Source organism: Armigeres subalbatus, chromosome 2 (assembly GCF_024139115.2).
Source record: "Armigeres subalbatus isolate Guangzhou_Male chromosome 2, GZ_Asu_2, whole genome shotgun sequence".
NCBI lineage: Eukaryota > Metazoa > Arthropoda > Insecta > Diptera > Culicidae > Armigeres > Armigeres subalbatus.
The window spans coordinates 2,564,258-2,576,655 of NC_085140.1; the positions used below are offsets into that span (position 1 = coordinate 2,564,258).

General features: G+C 38.1%; 1 protein-coding gene across 2 annotated transcripts; it reads right to left on the reverse strand.

Moving 5' to 3' along the window:
- Positions 1–2,294: 2,294 nt before the first annotated feature.
- LOC134217463 (uncharacterized) lies at positions 2,295–11,688 on the reverse strand. 2 transcript variants are annotated; one of them, XM_062696230.1, is made up of 2 exons: positions 11,340–11,688; positions 2,295–2,936 (listed from the first exon to the last, which is right to left on the reverse strand). In XM_062696230.1, exon 2 carries the CDS (start codon positions 2,894–2,896, stop codon positions 2,465–2,467), a length of 432 nt encoding a protein of 143 aa, XP_062552214.1. In that variant the 5' UTR covers positions 2,897–2,936; positions 11,340–11,688; the 3' UTR covers positions 2,295–2,464. The 2 variants fall into 2 exon arrangements, with proteins under 2 accessions (XP_062552214.1, XP_062552215.1); XM_062696231.1 differs by lacking the exon at positions 11,340–11,688 and adding an exon at positions 3,016–3,120.
- Between the last annotated feature and the right edge of the window lie 710 nt (positions 11,689–12,398).

Here is a 12,398-nt window from a genome sequence, read left to right on the forward strand (position 1 = left end):
TTTGATTTTCTGTTTAAGTATAAGTGGATATAGACACTTAATATATTTGTTACATTTGACTTGAATGCCTTCAATGGGACTTTTAAAAGTTAATTTTTGATCTAGCAGAAGTCCTAAATATTTAGCTTCGCTAGACCAATTAATTGGAACTCCATTCATAGTACCAACATGTCTGCTAGAAGGTTTCAAATAAGAAGCTCTCGGCTTATGTGGGAAAATTATAAGCTGTGTTTTGGAAGCATTCGGGGAAATTTTCCATTTTTGCAAGTAAGTGAAGAAACAATCCAAACTTTTTTGCAATATACTACAAATGACACGAAGGCTTCGTCCTTTGGCTGAGAGGCCCGTGTCATCTGCAAACAAAGATTGTTGACACCTTGGTGGTAAATCAGGTAAGTCAGAAGTAAAAATGTTATACAATATAAATCCCAGTATGCTGCCTTGGAGATCACTAGCGCTTACAGGTAATCTATCAGACTTAGATTTCTGATAGTTTACCTGCAGTGAGCGATCTGATAAATAATTTTGAACCAGTTTAATAATGTACAGAGGGAAATTAAAATTCATCAATTTTATAATCAAACCTTCATGCCAAACACTGTCAAATGCTTTCCCTATATCAAGAATAACAACTGCAGTCGAATATCCTTCAGATTTGTTAAGCCTAATTAAATTCGTAACTATTAATAACTGATGGGTGATTGAATGCCCATGGCGAAAACCAAATTGCTCATCAGCAAAAATAGAATTGTCATTAATTTGGACCATCATTCTATTTAAAATAATCTTTTCAAACAGTTTGATTATTGAAGAAAGCAAACTAATTAGGCGATAAGCTGGATTTTTATCCGGATACAAAATTGGAACAACTTTGGCGTTTTTCCATTTATCTGGGAAGTATGCCAATTAAAAACGTTTGTTGAATAAATTAACCAAAAACGGATAAAAAGCTCTCAGGAAATTTTTTGATAAGTATGTAGAAAATACCACCATCACCCAGGGCTTTCATATTTCTAGATTTTCTAGTAATAGATCTTGATTGAGAAAGTCTTCGAAGCTCCGTGTAACCTGATCCTCAATTGGACTAGTGAGATCTAGACTAAAATTATGGGCACTTTCAAACTGCTGAGCAAGTTTTTGAGCCTTTTTGCCATTTGTTAATAAAATTTTATTTCCCTCTTTAAGCGCTGGAAATGGCTTTTGAGGTTTTTTAGGAATTTTTGTTAATTTCCAAAAGGGTGTAGAACTGGAATCCAGCTTTGAAACATTATTCTCAAAGTTGATATTTCTCTGAATAGCGAAACTTTTTCGGGATCGCGAGTTCTTTGGTATTGCCTTCGCCTCACATTTTTAAGACGGATCACTAGCTGAAGATCGTCGTCAATAATGATGGAGTTGAATTTAATTTCACATTTAGGAATTGCAATGCCTCTGGCTTCGACAATTAAATTTGTCAAAGATACGAGAGCATTATCATTATCACTTTTGGTATCGAGAGGAATATCAACATCAAAACTCCTATCGATATACGTTTTATATAAGTCCCAATTAGCTCTATGATAATTAAAAGTAGAGCTGATTGGATTATTAAAGGCTCCTTGTGAGATTTCAAACGTCACAGGAAGGTGATCAGCATGAGTTACCAATTGGCCACACAGCTGACTTTTTATTTATTTTTTAAATAATCTTTTACCGTTGGAATTGCTTTGAGCATTATTCCACCCTACAAATTCATTGGATACCATTTCTTGAATCTAAGTACTATTTCAACATTAGGCTATTTTATTTCAGTAGATTTCAAATATTTATTATTAAAACCAATTTTACATTTCATCACGCTCTAACTTCACAAACTAAATGTTCAGCTGAATGCCTCCACCAGTGGTCCAATCCGAGATGAAAGTGCAACCCGAGTCTATTTTCTCTATCACAATATGTTTGCAGTTAGACGTTGACCATTATCCCCCACGAGATGCTACATCCGCGCAGCGTGTTACCTGTGCGAAAACCAGAAAATATTATTAATTCATTCCCCGCACGGTGTGCGAACGGGGAATGTCCAACAGATGCAAACATTGTCTAACGCTGACCAAATAATTATTGGTTCGGCGCAGAGCCGGCGAATCAGCCCCAGCCTGGCATTTATTTAAATTTAGCTTTTCGCATTTTTCCCGTTTTGTCACTCGGTGTGGTCTGCTACCTTCTTACATCTTTATTCTCGCATTTTTGGGTGAATAATTGCGATGATTTTTTACGACTTGATGCGCATTCTTTCAAGGTACACAACATCAGGATTAGATTTTTGTTGATTTAGGTGAATTTTATTGGATTATCTTAATATTGGATACATATAATGATTTAAAAATAAATATTACTCACAAGAGCAATGTTCGACCGAGGAAAATTGTTAAATTGTATAACAAGCAATCACACTTTTTGATTCATTTTATGTTTGTGTAGAATTCTAGTTCTTGAAAAACTCATCGATGGCACTGCTAGAATCGAAAGAAGAAGATTTGATGCTGGACAGGCTGGAGGCGCTGGTTGAGCTGAACGAGGACGACACCGTTTTGCTGCTGGAGACGGAGCTGACCACCGACGAGGAGGACAGCAGCGATGAGGACGACGAAAGGGAACCAGTGTCGGTTACCTTTTGCGACACGCTGCGTTCCGAGGCAAAGGCCGATTCGGACTTTTCCACGGTTTTGGAGGATGAGTTGGCGCCTTCTTCGATGATTTCCTTCTCGCTGCTGGCACCGTAGCTCTTGGACTGGGTCACGCTCTTCTCGGACAGACCGGCCGAGGAACGCTCGACGACGACTTCCTTGGAGATGACCGGAGTTGACGACTCGGTGATGGTCATTTCAGTCTTGGTGGTGCTTTCGGCGAGGGCCATTTCTATTTCGCTCTGTGGGTAGACGGGCTGTCACAAAAATCTGAAAAATGATTCACAGAAGAAGAAAGGCATGTAAATTGGTCCGCATATGAGTGATGTTTATGAGGAAACGTCTTCACATTTCTAACCGACAACGCGTCATCGGAGACCCACTTAAACGTCTATAGAATGTGAAGGGGCGAACACGCGAGTGTCTCACTATACATGCTCTGATGTTTTACTCAATGTTCGGGAACGAATGCATGAAGGAAATTTAAAACATGCTCTCTATGGTTGGAGTGTCGGTCGCTATTTTTAGTGAACAATATCTACAACAAACCATTCTTTGTCCTGGCATTTACCCGCTTACAGTTTAGACCGTCGGAGTGCATGATCGAACCAAGGTCAGTTTTTTTTTCTTCTGTTTGATCAAGTCGGGGAGTACTTTTACGTACAAGTGGCACTAAGAATCATGAGATTCTATCACGGTGCTACTATTTTAGGTTATTCGGTGGAAATAAAAATCTGTATAAAATGTGACAGTTGGGTAAAATGCGCCAATTCATTTTCTCAAATAATATGAAGCTAAAATTATGTCGTAAAATCGAAAGCGTCTAAAGTAATGTGAAAAAACGTTCCGCGGGACGCTGCATTTTTCAGGTTCCCTACGGAAAAACGAACTAACAACACTGACACCGATCGATGAACCGCTGAAGAGGGTATCGGTCCCCTATGATCAACACATCACCCACCAGCTACGCCATCGACTGAGGAAATTCGGCATCGATTTAGTATTCTCCAGCAGAAGCAATCAACTGAAGACACTGTTGGGCTCCACAAAGGATAGAGTAGAAATGTTAAATAAGGCCGGGGTTTATCAAATTAATTGTTCAGTGTGATAAAGTATATGTAGGTCAAACAAAAAGATCGTTAGATGTAAGGTTCAAAGAACATATTGCAGAAGTAAGTAAGGCTAAGAGGGAAACTGATAAGGGATTAAATTATGAGTTTAGGTCTAAGGTAGCTGAACATGTATATCAGGAAAATCATTCAATTACGACATCAAACATTAAAATTTTAAGAAATGTCTCTTACTTTTGAGGTCGAAATACGTATCTGTCAAGATACAATTAAGTGGTGGAATTCAATGGGATTGTATAAACTCGTCTTATGACAGGTGAATTTTTATGTGTTTAGTAAACTAGTGTAAAGTTGAAACAGCTATCTCATTGTCTTGCCGAAAACATTTGGCCTATCTATTTGCTCAGAATACTTCACAATTTTCATTCAAATTACTTTTTTCACTTTTCGCTATTGTTTGACCAAATTACATTTCTGGCTTTATGACCAATTCAGCATAATTACATTTTTGGCCAAATGTCCTTTTTGGCCAAAAGATCTGTTCAGTCGAGCAACATTTTTGACCAAATAGCTCTTTCTGCCAAACGTTTTTTTTTTCAGCTAAATGACCTGTCCGTCCAAACGAATTTTTCAGCCAAATAACCGGTTCAGCTGAACGACATTTTCGGCCGTAAATCTTGTTTGACATATTCGACCAAATGGTTTTCAGCCTAATAAACGTTTCGATTATACATTCAACTTGGCTAAACGACGGTCTTCCTAATGTTTTATTCGATCAAGTGGTATACAGCCAAATAACTATGATGACAATGATGACCCAAGTATCCCAAAATAAAATATGCTCAGCACCGCAGGGTGGAGTTCCAGCATCCTTGGTGAAACCTTCATGAGGCGTCCCTTTCTTACTAAGGATTTTACGTGATTATTATTTAATACATACGTGATACATTAAAAGAAAGTTCATCACGACATAAGATCTAGTAGGGTCCAATTTTAAAGAAGGTTGTTAGATGGTCGGAATCACTATCAAACCTATTCGGATCATAATATATCTTACTGGGTGGTGGGTTTGTTTGAGGACACTACTAGACCTAGATGGTAGTTAAGGGTATGCGATAACACACTTTTTCCTAACGAAACGAAACGAAACGAAATTTAAAGTGTCTATGTTGACTCGGATCGTAACGAAACGAAATATAGATTTACTTTCGAGACTTCGAAACGATACGAAATCAAGGTTCATTTAATTCGAAATTTTAATTTTTTTTTTCCGCGGAATTTTTATTAAATTGGTTTTACATTATGTTTACAATTCGGATTTCACCTTTTCGAAGTCAAATAACTGTTTTGCGACCAATAGAGTTATGATAACAGAAGAGGCAGTATATGATAAATCACCGCATTTTCGCCGCATATACCATTGACGATAAGGCAATACCCCAGAATTTGTGCCGCTTTCAAAGGAATGAATTATTGGTAGTGGCTGATTTTCTACCCGCCGCTTCCACATCCAGGCGCTATCGTATATGCGCAAATAGCCAGCATGAGTTAACCACCAGAAATTTGTATGGCGAAAGACATCTAACGCGGGTTTCCTCAAAATTAGGAACCTTTCATGAAAAACTATTTGGTACCGGTTATGAAGGATGGTGTCCGCTACTACGCCTACCAAATATTTTTTCGATGAGAAGCTGCTTATTTTTGAGAAATCGAACCTTAGATGCTTTTTGCCATACTGATTTCAGAAAGTTAACCCCTAGTGTGCCGCTGTAAGCACGCTCAAAGCAGGCGATTCATTCATAGTAGAGTGTGTGCTCCCGAATATGATCAATTTTATATCAGTAAGTATACTAAAACATAGAAATTGTGGGATATTTCATATACGGATTCAAATTTTGTTTAAAACCTTAGTTCACTTAAGAATAATGTAATTATGCTGAAGCATACTTCATATTGTCTTGTCAGCGTGGTTTTATAGTATTAAGACAAGTCAAATTTATAAAATGAATGCCTAAAAGAATCCTGTGCACCTTTCTAAAATGCACAAAGATATGTATTTTAGATTCAATTTCACAGACCCATAGTCTTATATACAATCAGCTCAACAAACTGAGCTATTTTCTGTGTGCCCTTTGTATATGAAAACAGCTGTTATGGTCAGTATGTGCTGAAAATAATCATAAGTAAAGAAATTTCAGCAATTTTAATGTTCTTTCAACCCGTTCTGGATTTTTTTTTGCAAATTCCATGCGAAGATGTAGAAATGCCCACAAATCTTCAATGTTCCTTACATATTGTGCAAATAGTCAAAGAAGAGCTTAGCTTAATTAACTGTACACATCGTAGTTGCTAATCTTGATTGACCGAGAAACATTAAATATGCACAGCTCATCAATTAAATAATATTCTTGCGATACAAAAAAGTTATTCTTATTGTATACTTGCTTCGGAGTTTCCAATTCATGAACATTAACGATGCTGGTCAATAACGGTGCTTTTGACCATTAGTATTAGGAGAGGAAAATTAGTGTAACACTCATTATTTTAAGAGACCGAGGTATGCTCTGCATCTCCGTGAGCGCTACGGGAAAGGAATCGTAAGTTTGTAGTGAAGGTAATTAATGGTAAGGCCCGTAAGCGACTAAATCTTTATTGTAAACGAAGATATTTTGAAAACAAGAAGACGAAAACTGTGTTTCAAATCAATCCAACGCAAGATCAATGCGATTCGTTTAATAAGCTTCTACAATATGATCGTTTCCGCACTAAATAATTTTGTGCTCTTCGATGCAGACATTAGTTTTATCACTTCGCGTTCTCCCACACTAGCTGGCGTGATCAGCATCAACACCATCGATTGTACACTGGTTAAACAAATTTCTGCTACGCGATGTAGATTTTTTTCACTTCGCGTTCTCCCGGACTAGCTGCCGTCCCATGACCAGCAGCTACACGATAGATCCCACAATCATATTGTACAAATAATAAGAAATAATCACAGAATATAAATTTGTATCTTGGAAACACTGAAGACGTTTCATAGAAGAAAACTACATACGTTTTTGTCGACTAAGAATAGGGTTATGTAGTAAGCGTTAAAAGAAAAAATTGTATAACCTAAAGTTTTGAAAACAACTTACCGATTTTGTTCAGCGGCGCAGCCAAAATGTTTGATAATATAAAGTATGGTTTAAGTTCAAATTTGTTTCGAAATTCCGCAGAATTCCGTTAAATTTCGTTAGAAGCTAGTTTTTTCTAGCGAAATTTTTGTAATTTAACGAAACGAAACGAAATCAAGAAATCAGATTTCGCCATGCTCAAATTCCGCGAGATTCCGCGGAATTTCGTTTCGAACCACCTAAAACGAAATTTTTCGAAATACCGCATATGCTTAGGTAGTGGGTTGGTCGGTAAAATCCAAATCTGATGTGGGTTTATCGTTCAGTGGTTTAGAACCACTACTGGGCTAGTTGAGTCAATCGAACTCTGGAGCAGTGTTGGTAGAACCATGCTCAAATCGTAATCTTTGAGGTCTGTCGGTGGTTTGAAGACACATCTGGACAGAATTGGATCATAAAAATCTAACTCTGCAGTGGATTGAACGTCGGAATCGCCTTGACCAATTAGTTTTGATTTTTTATTTTCAATGAGATATTAGGGAAACCATAAGATTCTCCCAAAGTGGAACTGAGACCCAGCGCGAATCTGTTCCTCCGTTGGCCGTGAGGGAGTTAATAGTAACTATCAGTGCACAATTGAGACTGTGAAGGTTTTCGGTGGTATGGCAAGCTGAGGAAGAGTTGTTTGGCTGGAACCCGTTTGGCCGAAAGCTATTTGTCCGAATGCCGCTAGGCCGAACAAACCATTAGGCCTAAATTCATCTGGCCGAAAGTCGTTTGGCCTAAAAGGTTATTTGACCGAATAGGACTTTTGATCGAAAAGGACATTTGGCCGAACAGGAAATTTGGCTGAATAGGACATTTGGCCGAAAAGGACATTTGGCCGAAATGGACATTTGGCCGAACAGGACATTTGGCCGAATAGGACATTTGGCCGAAAAGGACATTTGGTCGAGTAGGACATTTGGCCGAATAAGCCATTTTATCGAATATGACATTTGACTGAATAGGAAATTTGGCCAAACAGGACATTTGGCCGAATAGATTATTTTCCCACTTCTTACTGTAAAAAATGAAAAGCGTGAAGTGAGTAGTGTGACTTCTCACTACTCACTTCGTGCTTGTCTCTTTAAACAGTGAGAAATGAGAAATGAAAAGTTAGTAGTGAGACATCCTACTGCTCACTCTTCATTCTCACTTCTCACTGTTAAAAGTAATAAACACGAAGTGAGTAGTGAGACGTCGCACTACTCACTTTTTACAGTGAGAAGAATGATGCCTCACTTTTCACTCCCCATTTCTCACTGTAAAAAGTGTGAAGCGCAAAGTGAGTAGTGAAACTTTTCACTTCTCACATTTTTCAGTGATATGTGAGAAAAGAGGAGTGAGACGTCTCGTTACTCACTCCTCATCTATAACTTCCGACTGTGAAAAGTGAGTAGTGCGAAGTGAGAACTTGGACGTCTCACTACTCACTTCGCAGAACTCACTTTTTTCAAGGAGAAGTATGAGATGAGGATTGAGAAGTGAAAAGTCTCACTTTTCACCCCTCATTTCCCACTAATCACTTCTTACGGCGAAAAGGGACAAAAGAGACGCCTCTCTTCTCACTAATCACTTCCAACTTCTCATTTCTCACTTTTTACAGTGAGAAGTGAGATGTAAGACGTCAAATGACCTGTTCGGCCAAATGACCTATTCGGCCAAATAACCTATTTGGCCTAATAACCTATTCGGCCAAATTACCTTTTCGGCCAAATTGCCTATTCGGCCGAGCGACTTATTCGGGCTTATGTCTTATTCCTCCAAATGGTCTATTCGGCCAAATAACCTATTCGGCTAAACAACCCTTTCGACCACATGACTTCCGGCCTAATTGTCTGTTCAGCCAAACAACTTTCGGCCTAGTGGCCTTCGACCGGTTATTCGGCCAAACGGCCTTTCCCCGTCAAGCTGTTTTTGCACACACATACACGCTCACATCTGCACAATCAAAACAGAAATGTTTGTATTCGGACGAAGCTTCTTAGTTGTCGACTAAGTGCGACGAAGCAGGACGTCAGGGTTGAACATGATATAAACGTCCGACATATGTGAATCAGAAAAAAAAAAATAGTTTTTATTGTTGCGAAGGTTGCGGAGGACAGTTTTATTTCGAAAACACATTCTAAACACGACAAACAATGGTGCAGTCGATACTTTTTCAACCCCTTAGCCGTATCTCCTTAGGCTAGCTGTAAGATGCATCGTTACAATGGAAGACTATGTTGACCACGACTCAGTGGGATTCCCGGTTCAGTTTCAGAAATTTTCGGGTTTGAAAGTTTTTAAGGACAAGGATCCAAAACTAATTTCAAACCCATACAAAACGGAAGTAACGCACACCTGCCTTTTTTTATTTCAGCTTTGCAGCATGCGTGAAAGAATAAAAAAAAAGATAGTTGTGCATTGCTTCCGTATAGAGTGGTGTACCTTCGAAAACGCGAGTAAAATTAGTTTTGGATTCCGGGAGGCTTGTCATTAAGCAACGAAATCTGACACTTTATGAATAAATGAAATCCAAGAACTGTTAACAAGCAAACCTTCTTCTCAGGAACATTAGCTAAGGGGAAATGTTCGCAACGAAAAAGCACATCATCAGCAGTCGAATAATGTAACGTTGTAAGAATACCGGATAATAGCCTGCTAGAAAGGTAGATCAGATCAAACCTATCTTGGAAAAAGTGAAAACAGTCGACTCTCCACTATCTCGACATTGAAGATAAAGAGAATTCAAGCAATAAAACAAACATTGTAATGGGTACAAGATGGGAAAACTCGCTGCTATGAAAAACGACAACATAACAATCATTTTTTTGTTTTTAATGTAGACAAACACATGAAGATGGTATAGTAGATAAAAAAAATAGAAAAAAAGTAGTCTAAAAGTTTGAATATATCAACATAGCGAGTGTAAATCCTGGAAAAATACACATGACCAGTACACATCGAAATAGCAAAATATCAAAAAAGGGAGTTTATCGAGATTTCGAAAGCAAATATGTATGTGGATTGATGCGACTGAGAAAACCATCAACATAGAGAGATATCGAGATTTGGAACATCGAGATATGTATAGAGAGTCAACGGGACTAACCAAATAAATTAATAAATTAATTAATATCAGCAAAATACATCCACAAAGTATATATACATATATGACTGTCCAATATGAATCTACAATAAGACATTGTAAGTTTCTACCGCCAAAAAAATATACCAACGAATCATAATTATCTGATCAACAATATCCGGTCGATCCTGAAGAATTCCATTCGGATTATTCATTTTGAACCATCCAACAGCACAGACGCCGCATTGTAATTGAATCGTGGTTCATCTCATGCAGCGCTAACGGTCAACGCTCGACAAAGTCCTCGAGCCGTTAATTTGAATTGTTGGGATGTCGTCATCAGCAGGAGCAACCATCGTCGTCAGGCCAATCATACAGAGCAGACTGACGTGACTCAGCTGGGTTGAAAGTGCGAGCATAAAATGATGTATGATGACGGCTGAACGTGGCTCAGGCTTAGCGAAAAGTAAGGTTAATCAGCGCTCGGTCACGGACTCGAAATAAAGAATAAAATATGATTGAAAGCGTTGGGTTGATATCGCATTTCAAGAAAAATAAATGACCGATTGCTTCGGAACAAAAATTGCTTATCAGTTTGCAACACTAAGACCAGACTCATCGCTGCATTAAACACCTTACCGTGTGTCACAAAAAAAAGTTAAAATTCAAAGCAAATAAATTAGGAAATCACGGGAAATCAATTTTTGCAACTTGTCAAAATTCAGACTCACTAAATTTCGGCAGGTTCCAATGAAATTTTTGGTAAGATGCGCCAAGTCGCCAAGTAAGAAACAGGTAATTTTTTATTTATTAAAATCAATTTTGATTATTTATAATTGTAAACCAGATTTTTTTTTATTTTATGATGTATACGTTACTCTGCACAATCACACCAACATCGCAAGATATCGCAGAAATTTTGTGTTTGTGAAATTTCCGCTTGGATAGGTTTTGTTCTTTTATTGTCAGACTTTTATTGAGACTTATCTCTCTGACCAGACCAGATCGAAGATTATTTGTGCATTAAAACATGTTGACAAGAAATAAAACTGCCAAATTCGTCATTGTCTCGATTTCTGCTGCATTGCACATTGCATTGCCATTAGCTGTCAATATCTTTTTATATCTGATTGGGGTTGAATCTGGATTTGCACCCAACCCACGTCAAAATATTGAGAAGACAATAAATAACTGTCAATTCTTCATTCAGGGTAACGTAAACAGATCATTATTCACGCGCATATAATTAATTGCACTGTAATCGAACTGCAATTCGCACTCCGCCTCTTCATTCGCCCCAAACAGATCAGACACATATTTTCACTTAGTCGCCGTAGCAACATTCCTGCGTAGGTGATCAGGTCCTGCTTACCTCTTGGGAAGTACTGCGACGGTACTGCTTGGATGCTGTTGCTTGTTGTCAACGAATCGACCGTTCACTTTCACTGCTCAGAAAGAACTGCCTAGGCGTAGCATGCGTTGGAATACCGGTCGCGTTGTCTGCTTGGATCGAGTTGCCGCACGCTGCAAAATGCGATGAAAATGGTTCTCGCAGTAGGTACCAAAATAGATAAGGATACAAGCGCCAGAGGTGGGGATGTGTGTTCACTTATTTTCAGTTGTGCGGTTAAATATTCTATGTAAGCACTAATGTTCACACTTAGCTTGGCTGTTGAGATCACGAAGGTTCGGTAGGTTCTGCCGGTATCGGACAATGGCGATCATCATTTTATTGAACGCTTTCGTTCGCAGCGGCTTGAAACTGAGAGCAAGAGAATCTGTGAGAGGACCATGTTGACGAATCAATGATCATTCTTGAATACCGTTGTTGTATTTTAATCAGTGATTAATTAAAATGTTTGTATGAAGATTCATGTAGGCAAAATCAATTTCAATCCACCCTACAATGTTATTATTTCAATGTTGTTTTGAATCGGATATGAACTGTTCACCTTGCGTAAAAAGCCAACAATCTTCTATCGTCGTTTTTTTTGGTTCAATGAGATATTATGAACAGTTTTTAACTGCGAGTTTTCAGCATTATTAAATAATGTTTTCACGATGTTCAATGTAAAATTTTATTTGTAAGCTCGTATTATCAATACACAATAAATGAATAGAATTTCCCGCTTTAAAATTTCTTTGATCGGTCATGGACTTGAAGCATGGACTGCCTTGTAGTAGCATATTTTACCGTTGAGCTGCGGAAGGCCCCACTAACCAACAACGATACTGTAAATAAGCCAATGCAATCTGAGTTTTCAAATGTCAGAATTCATAAAACATACCACAAATATTTATCGAAACAGATTGAGATATGAGATTTGGCATTATTATTTGCTTTTGCCAAACATTCATTCCAAAAACTACATCCTCCAGGAAATTGATCACTTTGTTTCAAATACACAGGATTTTGTTTTTACACGATTTT